Raw genomic sequence first — 19,092 nt, forward strand, 5'->3', positions numbered from 1 at the left:
GTTTTTCTGTGACTTGGTGGTGACCTAACATAATCGTTTGTGGTGCTTTCGCTGTAAAGCCTTTTTGAAATCAGACACTGTGGCTGGATTAACAAGAATTTGATCTTTAAAATGGTGTAAAATACGTGTATGCTTGAGGAATTTTAATTATGAGATTTTCACTGGCTGTTGGCTACCGTCCCACATTTCCCAGAGAGGTTAAGTGACCACTTCGGATTGAGCCGATATATGCAGTGTCCACTGTTAAAACGGTCTCCACAAAAACGGGAATATTGCCTTTAAGGTGCATTGTCGACAAAGCGCGATCGGGGTTGAGTCCATCCCAATTTCTCTCGCTCTTTCTCCCTCTGCTCCTCTTATTAACGGTCTGGCCGTTGGAGGCAGAAGAGTTTGGCCTGGTGATCTCCAGAGGCAGTGACCGCCATAGAGGCTTCTCTGTGGGAGGAGGAGAGAGAGTCAGATGAGAATTAGGAGCCTTTCTGGCTCAAGTAGAATACAAGTTCCCCATAACCACTGATACAGGGTCAGACGTTTTGTTCATTAGCCTACTTGAAAAGGTTAGGATCTGTGATTAGCGGAAACTTAGGGGTGTGTGTACCTGTTGAGTGTGAAGTCGAGGATCTCCGCCTGGTGGCCACGGTACTCTGACACCATGGTTCCCGAGCGGGCATCCCACAGCCTCACCGCCCCGTCCAGACTACAGGTGGACACCACAGAGGATGACTCCTCCCACTGTAGTTTAACAATGCCAGCCTGACACACACAAATAGTTGTTTATAGAGCATATAACAAGGCATTTGAAAATAGCAGAGCAACACGTCTCTACAATCCATGATCAGAGGATTATTGTGGGTTTGGTTGAGTCTGTTGGATGGCTGGTTTCTTACCTGGTGCTGACACTTGTGTCTGAGGACCTGTGAGGAGAGGTCATAGATAGCCAGGGTCCCATGCAGATACGCCACCGCTATCAGAGGCAACCTGGACAACAGAGAACACAGCATCATTCAAAACATGGCAACTGTTACACACCGTATGCCATGCAGTTCATGTAAGGTTAATTTGTGATTCTGGTCTTATGTTAAAAACATCAAGTCTTACACATTGCAGAACCCCACTGACTCCACCGAGTTGGTCTCCTCAGCATCCTCCTGAGAGGCTTTGGCTTTGCCCCCGTCCACAGAGAACACACCCAACACCTACACACCCCATTAGATACATTCCAGTTAGACAGCATATACCAACTGATAAGTAGCAGGACACCACATCTCGAAAACCCATACCATGTTGGTCAATTGAACACATGACAGAACATTTTCTTGTGAGTAATGCATGTCAATCTCCCCATGTCATCTGTCCCACCATGTAAACCCAGAAGTACTGTTTTCATTCCCACTATCCTCTGTACGCTGTCTCTACCGTAGCTCCAGTAGTTACGGTGCCTCTACCGTAGCTCCAGTAGTTACGGTGCCTCTACCGTAGCTCCAGTAGTTACGGTGCCTCTACCGTAGCTCCAGTAGTTACGGTGCCTCTACCGTAGCTCCAGTAGTTACGGTGCCTCTACCGTAGCTCCAGTAGTTACGGTGCCTCTACCGTAGCTCCAGTAGTTACGGTGCCTCTACCGTAGCTCCAGTAGTTACGGTGCCTCTACCGTAGCTCCAGTAGTTACGTGGTCTCTACCGTAGCTCCAGTAGTTACGTGGTCTCTACCGTAGCCCCAGTAGTTAAGTGGTCTCTACCGTAGCCCCAGTAGTTAAGTGGTCTCTACCGTAGCTCCAGCAGTTACGTGGTCTCTACCGTAGCCCCAGCAGTTACGTGGTCTCTACCGTAGCTCCAGCAGTTACGTGGTCTCTACCGTAGCTCCAGCAGTTACGTGGTCTCTACCGTAGCTCCAGCAGTTACGTGGTCTCTACCGTAGCTCCAGCAGTTACGTGGTCTCTACCGTAGCTCCAGCAGTTACGTGGTCTCTACCAGCAGTTACGTGGCTAGCTCCAGCAGTTACGTGGTCTCTACCGTAGCTCCAGCAGTTACGTGGTCTCTACCGTAGCTCCAGCAGTTACGTGGTCTCTACCGTAGCTCCAGCAGTTACGTGGTCTCTACCGTAGCTCCAGCAGTTACGTGGTCTCTACCGTAGCTCCAGCAGTTACGTGGTCTCTACCGTAGCTCCAGCAGTTACGTGGTCTCTACCGTAGCTCCAGCAGTTACGTGGTCTCTACCGTAGCTCCAGCAGTTACGTGGTCTCTACCGTAGCTCCAGCAGTTACGTGGTCTCTACCGTAGCTCCAGCAGTTACGTGGTCTCTACCGTAGCTCCAGCAGTTACGTGGTCTCTACCGTAGCTCCAGCAGTTACGTGGTCTCTACCGTAGCTCCAGCAGTTACGTGGTCTCTACCGTAGCTCCAGCAGTTACGTGGTCTCTACCGTAGCTCCAGCAGTTACGTGGTCCCTACCGTAGCTCCAGCAGTTACGTGGTCCCTACCGTAGCTCCAGCAGTTACGTGGTCCCTACCGTAGCTCCAGCAGTTACGTGGTCCCTACCGTAGCTCCAGCAGTTACGTGGTCCCTACCGTAGCTCCAGCAGTTACGTGGTCCCTACCGTAGCTCCAGCAGTACGTGGTTACCGTGGTCCCTACGTGGTCCGTAGCTCCAGCAGTTACGTGGTCCCTACCGTAGCTCCAGCAGTTACGTGGTCCCTACCGTAGCTCCAGCAGTTACGTGGTCCCTACCGTAGCTCCAGCAGTTACGTGGTCCCTACCGTAGCTCCAGCAGTTACGTGGTCCCTACCGTAGCTCCAGCAGTTACGTGGTCCCTACCGTAGCTCCAGCAGTTACGTGGTCCCTACCGTAGCTCCAGCAGTTACGTGGTCCCTACCGTAGCTCCAGCAGTTACGTGGTCCCTACCGTAGCTCCAGCAGTTACGTGGTCCCTACCGTAGCTCCAGCAGTTACGTGGTCCCTACCGTAGCTCCAGCAGTTACGTGGTCCCTACCAGCTCCAGCAGTTACGTGGTCCCTACCGTAGCTCCAGCAGTTACGTGGTCCCTACCGTAGCTCCAGCAGTTACGTGGTCCCTACCGTAGCTCCAGCAGTTACGTGGTCCCTACCGTAGCTCCAGCAGTTACGTGGTCCCTACCGTAGCTCCAGCAGTTACGTGGTCCCTACCGTAGCTCCAGCAGTTACGTGGTCCCTACCGTAGCTCCAGCAGTTACGTGGTCCCTACCGTAGCTCCAGCAGTTACGTGGTCCCTACCGTAGCTCCAGCAGGTACGTGGTCTCTACCGTAGCTCCAGCAGTTACGTGGTCTCTACCGTAGCTCCAGCAGTTACGTGGTCTCTACCGTAGCTCCAGCAGTTACGTGGTCTCTACCGTAGCTCCAGCAGTTACGTGGTCTCTACCGTAGCTCCAGCAGTTACGTGGTCTCTACCGTAGCTCCAGCAGTTACGTGGTCTCTACCGTAGCTCCAGCAGTTAAGTGGTCTCTACCGTAGCTCCAGTACTTACGTGGACTCTATCCTACAGTAGTTACAGTTGAAGTTGGAAGTTAACATACACCTTAGCCAAATACATTTAAACTCAGTTTTTACAATTCCTAACACTTAATCCCGGTAAGAATTCCCTGTCTTGGGTCAGTTAGGATCACTTTATTTTAAGAATGTGAAATGTCGGAATAATAGTAGAGAGAATGATTTATTTAAGCTTTTATTTCTTTCATCACATTCCCAGTAGGTCAAAAGTTTACACACTCAATTAGTATTTGGTAGCATTGCCTTTAAATTGTTTCACTTGGGTCAAACGTGTCGGGTAGCCTTTCACAAGCTTCCCACAATAAGTTGGGTGAATTTTGGCCCATTCCTCCTGACGGAGATGGTGTAACTAAGTCAGGTTTGTAGGCCTCCTTGCTCGCACAAGCCTTTTCAGTTCTGCCCACAAATTTTTCTATAGGATTGAGGTCAGGGCTTTATGATGGCCACTCCAATACCTCCATTACCTTGACTTTGTTGTCCTTAAGCCATTTTGACACAACTTTAGAAGTATGCTTGGGGTCATCATCCATTTGCAACCAAACTTCCTGACTGATGTCCTGAGATGTTGCTTGAATATATCCACATAATTTTCCTGCCTCATGACACCATGTATTTTGTGAAGTGCACCAGTCCCTCCGGCAGCAAAGCACTTCCACAACATGATGCTGCCACCCCCGTGCTTCATGGTTGGGATGGTGTTCTTTGGCTTGCAAGCCTCCCCCTTTTTCCTCCAAACATAACGATTAGGGCCAAACAGTTATATTTTTGTTTCATCAGAACAGAGGACATTCCTCCAAAAAGTACAATCTTTGTCCCCATGTGCAGTTGCAAACCTTAGTCTGGGCTTTTTTATGGCGGTTTTGGAGCAGTGGCTTCTTCCTTGCTGAGCGGCCTTTCAGGTTATGTCGATATAGGACTTGTTTTACTGTGGATATATACTTTTGTACCCGTTTCCTCCAGCATCTTCACAAGGTCCTTTGCTGTTGTTCTGGGATTGATTTGCACTTTTCGCACCAAAGTACGTTCATCTCTAGGAGACAGAACGTGTCTCCTTCCTGTGCGGTATGACAGCTGCCTGGTCCCATGGTGTTTATACTTGCATCCTATTGTTTGTACAGATGAACGTGGTACCTTCAGGCGTTTTCAAATTGCTCCCAATGATGAACCAGACCTGTGTAGGTCTACAATTTTCTTTCTGAGGTCTTGGCTGATTTCCGCATGATGTCAAGCAAAGAGGCACTGAGTTTGAAGGTAGGCCTTGAAATACATCCACAGGTACACCTCCAAGCCATGACATAATTTTCTGTAATTTTCCAAGCTGTTTAAAGGCACAGTCAACTTAGTGTATGTAAATTTTTGACCCACTAGAATTGTGATACAGTGAATTATAAGTGAAATAATCTGTCTGTAAACAATTGTTGGAAAAATTACTTGTGTCATGCACGAAGTAGATGTCCTAACCAACTTGCCAAAACTATAGTTGATTAACAAGAAATTTGTGGAGTGGTTGAAAATGAGTTTCAATGACTCCAACCTAAGTGTATGTAAACTTCAGACTTCAACTGCATGTGTCCTCTATCCTACAGTAGTTACGTGTTCTCTATAACACAGTATGTATGTGTTCTCTATAACACAGTATGTATGTGTCCTCTATCCTACAGTAGTTACGTGTTCTCTATAACACAGTATGTATGTGTCCTCTATCCTACAGTAGTTACGTGTTCTCTATAACACAGTATGTATGTGTTCTCTATAACACAGTATGTATGTGTCCTCTATCCTACAGTAGTTACGTGTTCTCTATAACACAGTATGTATGTGTTCTCTATAACACAGTATGTATGTGTCCTCTATCCTACAGTAGTTACGTGTTCTCTATAACACAGTATGTATGTGTGTGGTCCTTCTGTAGCTCAGTTGGTGGAGCATGGCGCTTGTAACGCCAGGGTAGTGGGTTCGATTCCCGGGACCACCCATACATAGAATGTATGCACACATGACTGTAAGTCGCTTTGGATAAAAGCGTCTGCTAAATGGCATATTATTATTATTATTCTCTATAACACAGTATGTATGTGTCCTCTATCCTACAGTAGTTACGTGTTCTCTATAACACAGTATGTATGTGTTCTCTATAACACAGTATGCATGTGTCCTCTATCCTACAGTAGTTACGTGTTCTCTATAACACAGTATGTATGTGTTCTCTATAACACAGTATGCATGTGTCCTCTATCCTACAGTAGTTACGTGTTCTCTATAACACAGTATGTATGTGTTCTCTATAACACAGTATGTATGTGTCCTCTATCCTACAGTAGTTACGTGTTCTCTATAACACAGTATGTATGTGTCCTCTATCCTACAGTAGTTACATGTTCTCTATAACACAGTATGTATGTGTTCTCTATAACACAGTATGTATGTGTCCTCTATCCTACAGTAGTTACGTGTTCTCTATAACACAGTATGTATGTGTTCTCTATAACACAGTATGTATGCGTCCTCTATCCTACAGTAGTTACGTGTTCTCTATAACACAGTATGTATGTGTCCTCTATCCTACAGTAGTTACGTGTTCTCTATAACACAGTATGTATGTGTTCTCTATAACACAGTATGTATGTGTCCTCTATCCTACAGTAGTTACGTGTTCTCTATAACACAGTATGTATGTGTTCTCTATAACACAGTATGTATGTGTCCTCTATCCTACAGTAGTTACGTGTTCTCTATAACACAGTATGTATGTGTCCTCTATCCTACAGTAGTTACGTGTTCTCTATCCTACAGTAGTTACGTGTTCTCTATAACACAGTATGTATGTGTTCTCTATAACACAGTATGCATGTGTCCTCTATCCTACAGTAGTTACGTGTTCTCTATAACACAGTATGTATGTGTTCTCTATAACACAGTATGTATGTGTTCTCTATAACACAGTATGTATGTGTTCTCTATAACACAGTATGTATGTGTCCTCTATCCTACAGTAGTTACGTGTTCTCTATAACACAGTATGTATGTGTCCTCTATCCTACAGTATGTACGTGTTCTCTATAACACAGTAGTTACGTGTTCTCTATAACACAGTATGTATGTGTTCTCTATAACACAGTATGTATGTGTTCTCTATAACACAGTATGTATGTGTTCTCTATAACACAGTATGTATGTGTCCTCTACCCTACAGTAGTTACGTGTTCTCTATAACACAGTATGTATGTGTTCTCTATAACACAGTATGTATGTGTTCTCTATAACACAGTATGTATGTGTTCTCTATAACACAGTATGTATGTGTTCACTATAACACAGTATGTATGTGTACTCTATAACACAGTATGTATGTGTACTCTACAACACAGTATGTATGTGTTCTCTATAACACAGTATGTATGTGTTCTCTATAACACAGTATGTATGTGTTCTCTATAACACAGTATGTATGTATGTGTTCTCTATAACACAGTATGTATGTATGTGTTCTCTATAACACAGTATGTATGTATGTGTTCTCTATAACACAGTATGTATGTATGTGTTCTCTATAACACAGTATGTATGTATGTGTTCTCTATAACACAGTATGTATGTGTTCTCTATAACACAGTATGTATGTATGTGTTCTCTATAATACAGTAGTTATTTCTCTATAATACAGTAGTGCCCGCTGCCCACCTTGCCAGTGGCAGTGTTGATGAGCTTGGCACGGCCATCCACAGAGCCCGTCAGCACCAGAGAGCCGTCCTTGTTACAGGCCAGGCACGTCAGCGCCCCCTGGTGTCCATCATGACCTGAGGTGGCCAGAGAAGCGAGGAGACAGTTGAGTGGGGATAGAAGTTGTTCCTTACTGCTGGTCCAGTGGCAGTTATTACTGTGTTATCCTCAGAAAAGTCAAGATTAGGATTTGGGGTTTGGTCATCTACTCTAGATATAAAGTAAGCTATGTACACTAATAAACACATTCCACACTGATTCCCAGTGACCATGACACATATCCTGCTGTCTGGCAGTAGTGGGGATGGTCACATACTGTGTTCAGGCGTGCGACAACTTGGCCAAACTCACCTTTAATCACATGGGTGGCATTTCCCTGCTTGAGGTCCCAAAGTCGTACGTTCCCATCTTCATAGCCCACCACAGCTCTCTTCCCTGTGGAGAAAAGACAAAGTTGTTACATGTTCAACCTGGCAGCACAGATCATGGTAGAGTGTTCTGTACTGAATTGTCCTTTATGCTTGGCTGGGGAGACAGTCTCACCGTCTGGCAGGACCTTTCCACTGGTCGACTGGCAGCCAGGGCCCTGCAGGGTCTTACAGTCACCCCCTGGGATCTTCCACATCCAAACGTTACCGTCCGCCATGCCCGCCAGCAGCACCGGGGCGCAGGGGTGCCACTCCATCCACTAACACACAATAAAAAAAACTTGATTTAACTACCTAGCTTAATCAGGCTAAATCAGGTGTGGCAGTGTGTTCCTGCTGAGCTACAACAAATATGTGCACCCTGTTTTGGGCCGGGCTGTGTTCTTCCTCACCTCCAGGTCTCCCACCTCGAAGGACCACACCTCCTGCTTGGTCTCCACCTTCCAGACCTTGATCAGCCCGCTCATGTCCCCCGTGGCCACCAGGGAAGAATCATGGCTGAATAAAACACTTGTCACGGAGTCCTTATGGCCTACGGTTGTGGAAAAAGAAGGACAAATACTTGTTTATTCTGAGCTCAACTATCCTGTAGCATAAAGAAATGTCCTATTGGGATGTCAAAGCTAAATTAAAAGCACAACAACTAATTGATGACAGCTTGGAGAGTATGGAGACTCACCTGTACATTCAAAAAGCACTTCCCCGTCACTCACTCTCCAGACATAGGCCTTGTCATCCTCTCCTCCGGTCACAGCCAAGCTGTTTGTGGCTGGGTCCAGACTCACACAGAACACGGAGCCTGGAAAACACAAGTCAATGTGACAACAGAAAAAAAAGTGACCCATACATGTCCCTGGCCTATCCAATAGCCTCCACCCTGTCTCCTTCCCTTCAATACCTGGATTACATGAAATGACTAAAGTCATCCACCCTTTACAGTCAAATCCTATCCACATAGTGGTGGTGGTGATGGACAAGATAATGAGATAGACCTACTACCGGCAACTGCCACTGAGTTGTTTAGAGACTGAAAGAAAAGCACAAGTGAGGTGGTATAGTTAGCTAGCTAGTACCCGTGTGTTTGGAAAAGGTGAGTTCGCTGTCATCTTGCTCCTTTTCCTGCTCCATCTCGTCGTCGGTATCCCAGTCTTCCTGTTCATTGTCTCCGTCCTCAGTCTCTCCGACGTCCACGTCCTCGAACTCCTCCGCCAAATCATCTGTCCGTCAGAGTGAGGTATTACTGTACTTGACACATATACCTCTCTTAGTTTTATACCACGACATTAACTCATAGAAGGTCTAACCAAGACAATGCCCCAAGCGTTCAAGAGACAACTTATTTTGCTCAATCAATGACAGTCCATGTAGCAAGTCCTCATACAGTTATAAGGACATGAACTAAACTACACCCCTTGAAGCATCTGATTCTGACCAACTAACGTTATCTAGCTAGGCATGCAACCATCATTACCTGGGTTTTGCTCTGTTTCGTTAAGGTCGATGACTTCTATAATCTCTTCATCCCCGTGGAATTGTACCGAATTTTCGTCCGAGTTATCCATGATAGCTAGCTAACGTTAGACGTTACCAAGGTGGCTAACTTAAATTATCTGCCTAACTTGAGAGCTGAAAAGTTTACTAGCGCGACAAATGTCGAATTCAGGTTAAGAAAATATGTTAAGTCAATCAAAGAAAATGCTAAAGATTGTTATTTCTTGGGGCTGACCGAAGAACCAATAGTAGCTAAAGAGAAAAACATCTAAATAGTGTCCTCGTGTTTTTTTCACATGGTGGGAAAGTCTCCGGAATCCTCTGGCGCTCCGTGATGACGTCATTTAAACATTTGATACGATTGGTATTTCGCCCTGAAGCTTGACATACCCCTTCCCAGTAACATCCAATCCATGCCAAAGTGGGCGGAACTTCTTCAACATGACTACTTCATCGGAGAGTAACATCCGTCCTTGTTCACTAGGTGGCACAATAACACCATTATCATCATACTGGCTTTCATTCTTCCCCTCTTCTGATATAGCGTTTCCCAACCCCGGTCCTCGAGTCCCTCCAACAGCACACATTTATGTTGTAGCTCCGGAAAAAAGCACCTTTTTCAATTTGTCAAGGGCTTGATGATTATTTTGCAAGTACAATCGGCTGCGCTTGTCCGGGTACAACAAACATATATATACTGTTGTGGTACTCAGGACCGGAGTTGGGAAACACTGTTGTCATGTAATATTTTCTGGTAGACTAATGTGAATTATCTGAACACATAATAGGTGAAAGATAGATGGCACAACTTCCACCTACCCTATCGGATCTGCTAACGTACTGTATATATCCAGAGTTGTAAGGAGTAGGGCCTAGGGCTCACTTTGGAATTGGGCCCCATGTGAATGATCTTTAATCTAATTGGCTATCCAATCAGACATAAGTATTTACGACATGTGACTTTGGGAAAAACTGGTCCCCTCAATAATGCAACTTGTTATTCCCTTCTATAAAAAAAGGCTCCATGGCTGCTGTTATTTCCATTTTAGGCCTGTTCTAGTTCTTGCAAACAGCCTGTCGCCGTGAGTATACACATGTTTCGTTTTTTGCTAACTTCTCATTTGTGTGAAATGCCTTGTCCTCTTAACTGTCCATATTTTGATTTAAAGTGTAAGTCTTCTGGTAGTCCTGTTAACTGTGTAAATAGTGTGCCTGTGGGATTGTAGTGATTGAGTGGGCACCAGCTGAAGGGCAGGTGCATTAGCTTCTTTGCATCCACAACTCTTCCCAGGAGGGCTTGTATATTGGCTTTTTTTTTTGAGGTAATGTTTGAATAATTTCAACAGTCACTAAAACATGTACTTTGTTTCTACAAGATGTCTGGTCGTGCAAAGAAAGCTGTCTCCAAATCGAAGACTTCCACGAGTCGCTCTGTCAGGGCAGGTCTCCAGTTTCCTGTAGGCCGAATTCACCGTCTGCTGAAGAAGGGACGTTATACTACCCGCATTGGTACAGGAGCTGCAGTCTACCTCGCTGCCATACTGGAGTATCTCTGCGCTGAAGTCCTGGAGCTGTCGGGTAACGCGGCCCGTGACAATAAGAAGTCGCGCATTACTCCACGGCACATCCAACTAGCTGTACGGAACGACGAGGAGCTGAACACGCTGCTGGGTGCGGTCACTATATCGGAGGGTGGTGTCCTTCCAAACATCCAAGCCGTGTTACTTCCCAAGAAGAGCAAGCTACCTAAAGACGACGGCAGCAATGACGTCCAGTCTCAAGCGTTTTAAAATGTACATACAAGCTTTTACCGCAAACTCCCTTTCACCGTTTTCCTTAATAAAATAACAAATTTAAAGAATATCTTTAGTGTTGTCCAGTTGATGCACTGCAATGTCCAGACATGGCCTATGTTAAGCTTTATTTAAATATTTCATTAGTTTAATTTCACACCTCATAAATCAGGGTCAATTCAGAAGTGCTTTCAATTCAATCATTGACACTTTTAAAAAATGCTTCTCAGTTTGAGAAGTTACAGAAATAATGCCAGTTCACTGGACTAGGAATTTGAATTGAGTGACTTCAATTTGAATTGACCCTAACCCTGCAAGGAATGAGGTAGGCCTGCTGGTTTCATGAGCTAAAACCAATACCCTGGGATTGTGGTGTTCTGGCTGCTCCAACACATGTGCATAACTGGGTTCTAGTGACAGTTTTAAAAACTAGGGCATTGCCGAACTGAATCGTAATGGTTTATTTTTCCACCCAAAAGCCGGTGTAACAGCGTTTTTAAAGTAACTTAAGAGCACCCCTCAGCTAGCTTCAAATATGGCTGGAGCCATCCAATTTTGTATCCTTTTGTGTGGCTCAACCTGTTTGGACTGTTAATTAGAGAGGGGTTGTGATGCAGAGGAGCACTGTTTCGAGCCCAGTATGGGCCAGTCAGACAATGGCAAACTCAGCAGCACACTGACCCCTGTTGCACTGGGATGGAGGAAACAGAATTTAGAATAATAGGAGAAATTTGCATCAATATTGAGTAACTGGCCCTGGCTTGATTCTCTCCCTGCGCATGCTAGCCAGACCTTTTAAACTTTATATTGAGCTCCTTTTCATGTCTAAAAGTGGCTGCCATTGACTATAAATGAAAGCACTTGTCTGTTCACTGTTCAGGTCTGTGTATTTTGTATGGGCTTCTCTGTGCTCCTGAGTCTTTGATCCTAGGGGGTAGGCCTGGCATGGGGTTGCCTGCGGGCATTCTGCCCGGGAGGGTTTCACTGATGAGCAGACCTTCAGCGTGGACAAACACTGCAGTACTGCACCATGATAAGGAAAACCAGTCAAGGTAACCTGGGTAGACTAGTTATTGGTACACAAGGTAAATGCTATACCAAGTGAGGCATATTTTGTATTTTCTTATTGCTTAATATTACATGAAATCAGGGGCACAACTTTGGTTTAAGAAGTGGGTGGGACACATTTTTCACTCCAAACAGCCTACTGCTCGGAGGCAACCGACCGGTCCTAAAGCACACTATTTCCTTGTTTTGTATCACATTCCGATAAACCTGAGGGGGACAAAAATGCACTTTCAGAATGTGGTGGGACGGACATGTCGTCCCCCCCGTCCCCAGTGAAATTTGCGCCCGTGCTTGAAATGTACTATTAGTGCAAAATGTTTATCAATAGTTATGTCAGCTGTGATATATTTGTGTATGGTAATGAGAGGATTTCCAAAAGCAAAATAAATATAGGCAACATGACATGTATTGTTTCCATGGTTTCTCCTTCCTCTTTCTCAATCCATCTAAATCCCCAATCTGTCTAGAAATCACATGAAACAATGTTTTTCAGGTCTCTACTTTTGTCCTACATGCTCAGACATATGCGATAACTGAACTGTGGGTGGGCTTTTTAAACTGTCATAGGGAGGACATAACAGTCACACCAGAATCAGTCATAATTGACGTCAGTTTATCACAATTTGCCTGTTTAATATTGACACTGGGATGCTGTACCAACACACACACACACACATACTGTACATGAACATAAGAAAGCGTGCACACACACACTACCGGTCAAAAGTTTTAGAACACCTACTCATAAATGATTTTTCTTTATTTTTACTATTTTCTACATTGTATAATAGTGAAGACAACTATGAAATAACACATGGAATCATGTAGTAACCAAAAAAGTGTTAAACAAATCAAAATATTTGAGATTCTTGCAAATGGCCATCCTTTGCCTTGATGACAGCTTGGCACACTTTGTATTCTCTCAACCTGCTTCACCTGGAATGCTTTTCCAACAGTCTTGAAGGAGTTCCCACATATGCTGAGCACTTGTTGCCTGCTTTTCCTTCACTCTGCGGTCCGTCTCATCCCAAACCATCTCAATTTGGTTGTGGTCGGGGGAATTGTGGAGGCCAGGTCATCTGATGTAGCACTCCATCACTCTCCTTCTTGGGCAAATAGGTCTTACACAGCCTGGAGGTGTGTTGGGTCATTGTCCTGTTGAAAAACAAATCATAGTCACATTAAGCCAAAACCAGATAGGATGGCGTACCGCTGCAGAATGCTGTGGTAGCCATGCTGGTTAAGTTTGTCTTGAATTCTAAATAAATCACAAACAGTGTCACCAGCAAAGCACCCCCACACCACTCCTCCTCCTTGCTTTATGGTGGGAAATACACATGCAGAGATTGTCCATTCACCCACACCGTGACTCCAGACCGAAGGACAAATTTCCACCGGTCTAATGTCCATTGCTCATGTTTCTTGGCCCAAGCAAGTCTCTTCCTCTTAGTAGTGTCCTTTAGTAGTGGTTTCTTTGCAGCAATTAGACCATGAAGCCCTGATTCACACAGTCTCCTCTGAACAGTTGATGTTGAGATGTGTCTGTTACTTGAACTCTGTGAAGCATTTATTTAGGCTGCAATTTTTGAGGCTGGTAACTCAAATGAACTTATCCTCTGTAGCAGAGGTAACTCTGGGTCATCCTTTCTTGTGGCGATCCTCATGAGAGCCAGTTTCATCATAACGCTTGATGATTTTTGCGACTGCACTTGAAGAAACTTTCAAAGTTCTTGAAATTTTCCGTATTGACTGACCTTCATGTCTTATCAAATGTATACCCCCCCCTACCTTTTCACAACACAACTGATTTGTTCAAATGCATTAAGAAGGTCAGAAATTTCACAAATGAATTAACAAGGCACACCTGTTAATAGTTGTCTTCACTATTATACAATGTAGAAAATAGTAAAAATAAAGAAAAATCATTTATGAGTAGGTGTTCTAAAACTTTTGACCGGTAGTGTGTGTGTGCACGCTTTCTTATGTTCATGTACAGTATGTGTGTGTGTGTGTGTTGGTACAGCATCCCAGTGTCAATATTAAACAGGCAAATTGTGATAAACTGACGTCAATTATGACTGATTCTGGTGTGACTGTTATGTCCTCCCTATGACAGTTTAAAAAAGAAGCCCACCCACAGTTCAGTTATCGCATATGTCTGAGCATGTAGGACAAAAGTAGAGACCTGAAAAACATTGTTTCATGTGATTTCTAGACAGATTGGGGATTTAGATGGATTGAGAAAGAGGAAGGAGAAACCATGGAAACAATACATGTCATGTTGCCTATATTTATTTTGCTTTTGGAAATCCTCTCATTACCATACACAAATATATCACAGCTGACATAACTATTGATAAACATTTTGCACTAATAGTACATTTCAAGCACGGGCGCAAATTTCACTGGGGACGGGGGGGACGACATGTCCGTCCCACCACATTCTGAAAGTGCATTTTTGTCCCCCTCAGGTTTATCGGAATGTGATACAAAACAAGGAAATAGTGTGCTTTAGGACCGGTCGGTTGCCTCCGAGCAGTAGGCTGTTTGGAGTGAAAAATGTGTCCCACCCACTTCTTAAACCAAAGTGACTACCTCATGAAGCTGGTTGAGAGAATGCCGAGAGTGTGCAAAGCTGTCAAGGCAAAGGGTGGCTATTTTAAAGAATTTCAAATATAAAATGTATTTTAATTTGTTTAACACTTTTATGGTTACTACATGATTCCATATGTGTTATTTCATAGTGTTGAGTCTTCACTATTCTACAATGTAGAAAATAGTAAAAATATAGAAAAACCCTTGAATGAGTAGGTGTTCTAAAACTTTTGATCGGTAGTGTCATTACACTCACACAAATGCACATAAGCTAGCGCGCGTACACACGCACACGCACACAGACACACAGACACACTCACACACTGTAATTCCAGGCTCATTTTCTAGGGCCTGGAAGCTGTTAGAGAGGGAGGGAAACATAATGAGTGTGCAGGTCTGGGAGCCTTTGGTGGAAACTTGTGAACTAGTTGCCTCTACTGTAAAAGCCTTGCTCTGCTTTCGTTTAACAAGAACACTTTATGGCCGTTTCAACACATTACAGCCCCCCATTTCCCTTTCATTCTCTCTAAACCTAGTTTCCATTTGCAAACATAAAGGTGATTGATTTTTTTCATTTTCTCTTGTTATGTAGGGCAGTGGTTCTCAACCCTCTCCCTGGGGACCCACAGACGTTTCACTATTTGTAGCCCTGTATTAGCTCACCTGATTCATCTAATGAAGGATTTGATAATTAGTTGACAAGTTGAATCAGGTGTGCTAGCTCTGGAATAGATCAAATACATGGAACAGCTGGGGGTGTCTCTGAGGAGAGGTTTGACAACTATTGATGTAGGGCACCTTTTTTCACTCACATGATGTTCTGTATGACACATGCTACAAATAATGAGCATGGCCTAGTTCACTGTGGCTTCTTTGCTTCACTGCTGTCATAGCCAAGTTGATGTCTGGACAGAATACATTTAGCCAGTAACGTGTGAGCAGGCCAGAAGCTGGTGTTGGGAATTGTTGGTGGAATTTAGAACCCTTGTCTTAGTTGGTGTGAAACATATTCACACCAGTCTTACATAGTGGATATGGGTCTATATGACTCTGACCGGCCCATCAATGCTAGGCATAGGTATTTTGGAGATAACCCACTATACTCATTCAATATTAATTTCCTGGGCCAAACATACTCTGTAAAAAAGACAAGTTGACATATTAACAAGGTATGTAAACAGGTATTTTTTCAGCTGTGAACTCCTTTGTAGTATCAGTGAGGTCTGTGTACTGTGGGACAGTGATTTGTGGCTGATGTTGGGTGAGGAACAGACTTCCCTTTGCAACCACTTATAGCCAGTTAGACTAAAACGGGGCCTTGTTTCCTCCATAGACTCTGCTCTCACTGCTGCGGTTAACTGCTAAAGCCATAACCACAGGTCCTGGAACACTGTGGGTCTATTCACTCAGTGTGGTTTGGCCGTAGCTGTGGTGGGAAGAACTGATCCCAAGTCAGTTATTATATTTAATAAGAGCTGAGAGCTTCTAATGCATTTAGAACACATTTTCTTCCAAATATAAAGGTCTCTACAACATTTCAAAGAGCCTACGGTCGTGTCTGTAAAATAAACATTTAACTGAATAGAAGTATGGCCTCACCCCTTATGACAGAAACAGCTAAGTTGAAGTGTATCTAACACTGTATTGGCCGTAGATACGGCCGTTCTTAACTTTGATAACTATTTCTATAGCTCCCACCAAGGTTATTATAGTGTTGTGTTTTTATATTAGTTAGAATTTTTCTAGTTGTTTTTAAATTCTGTTTAATTTCAGTTAGTTTTCAGACCTGATTTCCTCGTTTTTTTCTAGTTTAAGTTGTATCAAAATATTTTTATTTCGTTTTTCTATTATTTAGTTTCAGTTTTAGTGTTATGGTCAGAAAGCAAGTGTGGTTGGCTAGGCGCCATTTGTGTTGTACAGTTTTTTTTGTGTGACTTGGAATTAAAATGAATAGTGCAGAGACTGATGCAATAAATATGATAGGACGAAACTCTCTTACCCATATTTACACATTTTAGTCATTTGGCAGATGCTGTTATCCAGAGCGACTTAGGGGACCAAATGGGGTTAAGTGACTTGCTCAAGGGCACATCGGCAGATTTTTCACCGAGTCGCTCTGGCCCAACACTCTTAACCGCTAGACTACCTGCCACCAGTCCAATGCTTTTTAACTTAAGTAGTACATGTACAGTATGTAAGAATAATCAAGTTAGCTACTGAGCCGTGTTTTTCCACCGGTTAGCGTTTTTCGGCATGAATCTTGTTCTGGATGCAGCTCTGTGGAGTGGTCTCTAGCTAGCAAAGCCACCCAGTTATAACATCTGATTTTAAACCTAACCTGAACTATACTGCTAACCCGAATGCCTTAACCTAACCTTAAATGAAGACCAAAAAACGAATTTCTGTTTGTATAAATGTTTTACAATATAGCCTACTTTTACTTAGCAGCTGGCCGAAGGGGAAATCGCTCAGTACTATCTCTAGGACAAATCTCGTCACAATAAAAAGCACAGAGTTTCTCTAAACCCAGAGGCGCAACATCCTGAGACATCCGGGAATGCTTGTGAAACAGCCCAAACAGAACAGGCATGGGGTTGGGGTTTCAGAAGTCAATGAGGGAAGTGAAAAAAAAATCAAAATTATAATCTAAAGGCTGTGCCTTTAGATTATATCAAAATCTAAAGGCACAGCCTCTATTCGAGCCAATGTCTTCAGTAGTTAAATATGTTTTGACTAAGACATTATGATAGTGACAAACTGAAAGTTTTAATTTTCGTCAAAAAACGACTATATTGAGGGAGTGTCTTTGATTTGACGGCCTGCATATGTACAGTTCGGCGCGAGATGACCGTTAGACCGTGTGGTTCTGCGCATGATCATAGCTAGCTAACGTCCACATGACATCGCCTGCAAGTATTACCTGGGATTTTTATTGTAGAAGCAGTTTCTGCCTATCGTCAAACGGTATCTTTGTGATGCACAAGCTAAGCCTATTTGAAACATCGCCATATCCTTGCTGGCTCTACCCGACAGATTCAGTAGCTTGAAAATACCCAAAAAGCTTGAAAAGAACCCTTCAATTTTTGCCCAAAGTTTAGAAAAAAACAACTAAAACTGAACATAATTCATGATGATTTTTATTTAATTTATGTTCGTTTTGAAGTCAAAGATAATAGATTCAGTGTAGTTTTCTTTTTTCGAATGGGTTTGTTAATTATTGTTTTTCATGAGTAGTTTTAGTTTTAGTTCACTATTATAACCTCGGCTCCCACACGTGTAAACAATAAAGCTTTCCTGAGTGCCTAGTTTCCAGGGTCAGAGAACATTTTGGGGAGTGTCTCTCTGTCTGTTTTTTTGTGTCATGCAGTAAGTTTGTTCTATTCACTGCTTTAGCACACTCTGCCAACCCGGATGTTCTAGCTGTGTCTGAATCCTGGCTTAGGAAGACCACCAAAAATTCTGAAATTTTAATTCCAAATTACAACATTTTCAGACAAGATAGAACTGCCAAAGGGGGCGGTGTTGCAATCTACTGCAAAGATAGCCTGCAGAGTTCTGTCCTACTATCCAGGTCTGTACCCAAACAATTTGAACTTCTACTTCTAAAAATCCACCTCTCTAAAAACAAGTCTCTCACCGTTGCCGCCTGCTATAGACCACCCTCTGCCCCCAGCTGTGCTCTGGACACCATATGTGAACTGATTGCCCCCCATCTATCTTCAGAGCTCGTGCTGCTAGGCGACCTAAACTGGAACATGCTTAACACCCCAGCCATCCTACAATCTAAACTTTATGCCCTCAATCTCACTCAAATTATCAATGAACCTACCAGGTACCCCCCCAAAGCCTTAAACACGGGCACCCTCATAGATATCATCCTAACCAACTTCCCCTCTAAATACACCTCTGCTGTCTTCAACCAAGATCTCAGCGATCACTGCCTCATTGCCTGCATCCGTAATGGGTCAGCGGTCAAACGACCTCCACTCATCACTGTAAAACGCTCCCTGAAACACTTCAGCGAGCAGGCCTTTCTAATCGACCTGGCCGGGGTATCCTGGAAGGATATTGATCTCATCCCGTCAGTAGAGGATGCCTGGATATTTTTTTTTTAAATGCCTTCCTAACCATCTTAAATAAACATGCCCCATTCAAGAAATTTAGAACCAGGAACAGATATAGCCCTTGGTTCTCCCCAGACCTGACTGCCCTTAACCAACACAAAAACATCCTATGGCGTTCTGCATTAGCATCGAACAGCCCCCGTGATATGCAGCTATTCAGGGAAGCTAGAAACCGTTATACACAGGCAGTTAGAAAAGCCAAGGCTAGCTTTTTCAAGCAGAAATTTGCTTCCTGCAACACTAACTCAAAAAAGTTCTGGGACACTTTAAAGTCCATGGAGAATAAGAACACCTCCTCCCAGCTGCCCACTGCACTGAAGATAGGAAACACTGTCACCACTGATAAATCCACCATAATTGA

General features: G+C 43.7%; 2 protein-coding genes across 2 annotated transcripts; one reads left to right on the top strand and one right to left on the bottom strand.

Annotated features, from left to right (window-relative positions):
• Positions 1 to 45: 45 nt before the first annotated feature.
• Positions 46 to 9,490, bottom strand: LOC124008258 (angio-associated migratory cell protein-like). Its single transcript, XM_046319402.1, has 11 exons — positions 9,132 to 9,490; positions 8,734 to 8,877; positions 8,340 to 8,459; positions 8,053 to 8,192; positions 7,776 to 7,920; positions 7,584 to 7,667; positions 7,194 to 7,309; positions 1,099 to 1,196; positions 888 to 978; positions 599 to 753; positions 46 to 435 (listed from the first exon to the last, which is right to left on the bottom strand). Exons 1-11 carry the CDS (start codon positions 9,220 to 9,222, stop codon positions 360 to 362), a joined length of 1,260 nt encoding a protein of 419 aa, XP_046175358.1. The 5' UTR covers positions 9,223 to 9,490; the 3' UTR covers positions 46 to 359.
• A 505-nt stretch (positions 9,491 to 9,995) lies between these two features.
• LOC124008471 (late histone H2A.2.2-like) lies at positions 9,996 to 12,345 on the top strand. The gene is made up of 2 exons (XM_046319766.1): positions 9,996 to 10,233; positions 10,528 to 12,345. The coding sequence occupies exon 2, from the start codon at positions 10,528 to 10,530 to the stop codon at positions 10,939 to 10,941; it is 414 nt and encodes a 137-aa protein (XP_046175722.1). The 5' UTR covers positions 9,996 to 10,233; the 3' UTR covers positions 10,942 to 12,345.
• The last annotated feature ends 6,747 nt before the right edge of the window (positions 12,346 to 19,092 follow it).

Source organism: Oncorhynchus gorbuscha, linkage group LG21 (assembly GCF_021184085.1).
Source record: "Oncorhynchus gorbuscha isolate QuinsamMale2020 ecotype Even-year linkage group LG21, OgorEven_v1.0, whole genome shotgun sequence".
NCBI lineage: Eukaryota > Metazoa > Chordata > Actinopteri > Salmoniformes > Salmonidae > Oncorhynchus > Oncorhynchus gorbuscha.

What these genes read in the sequence shown, in the direction of transcription:
- LOC124008471 (XM_046319766.1), top strand. Translation starts at nt 10,528, where the DNA reads ATGTCTGGTCGTGCAAAGAAAGCTGTCTCCAAATCGAAGACTTCCACG.
- LOC124008258 (XM_046319402.1), bottom strand. Translation starts at nt 9,222, where the DNA reads ATGGATAACTCGGACGAAAATTCGGTACAATTCCACGGGGATGAAGAG. An exon ending in AGTGCTTTTTGAATGTACAG is followed by an intron (nt 8,193 to 8,339) that starts GTGAGTCTCCAT and finishes CCACAACCGTAG; the next exon opens with GCCATAAGGACTCCGTGACA. An exon ending in TCAGTGGGGTTCTGCAATGT is followed by an intron (nt 979 to 1,098) that starts GTAAGACTTGAT and finishes TCTGTTGTCCAG; the next exon opens with GTTGCCTCTGATAGCGGTGG.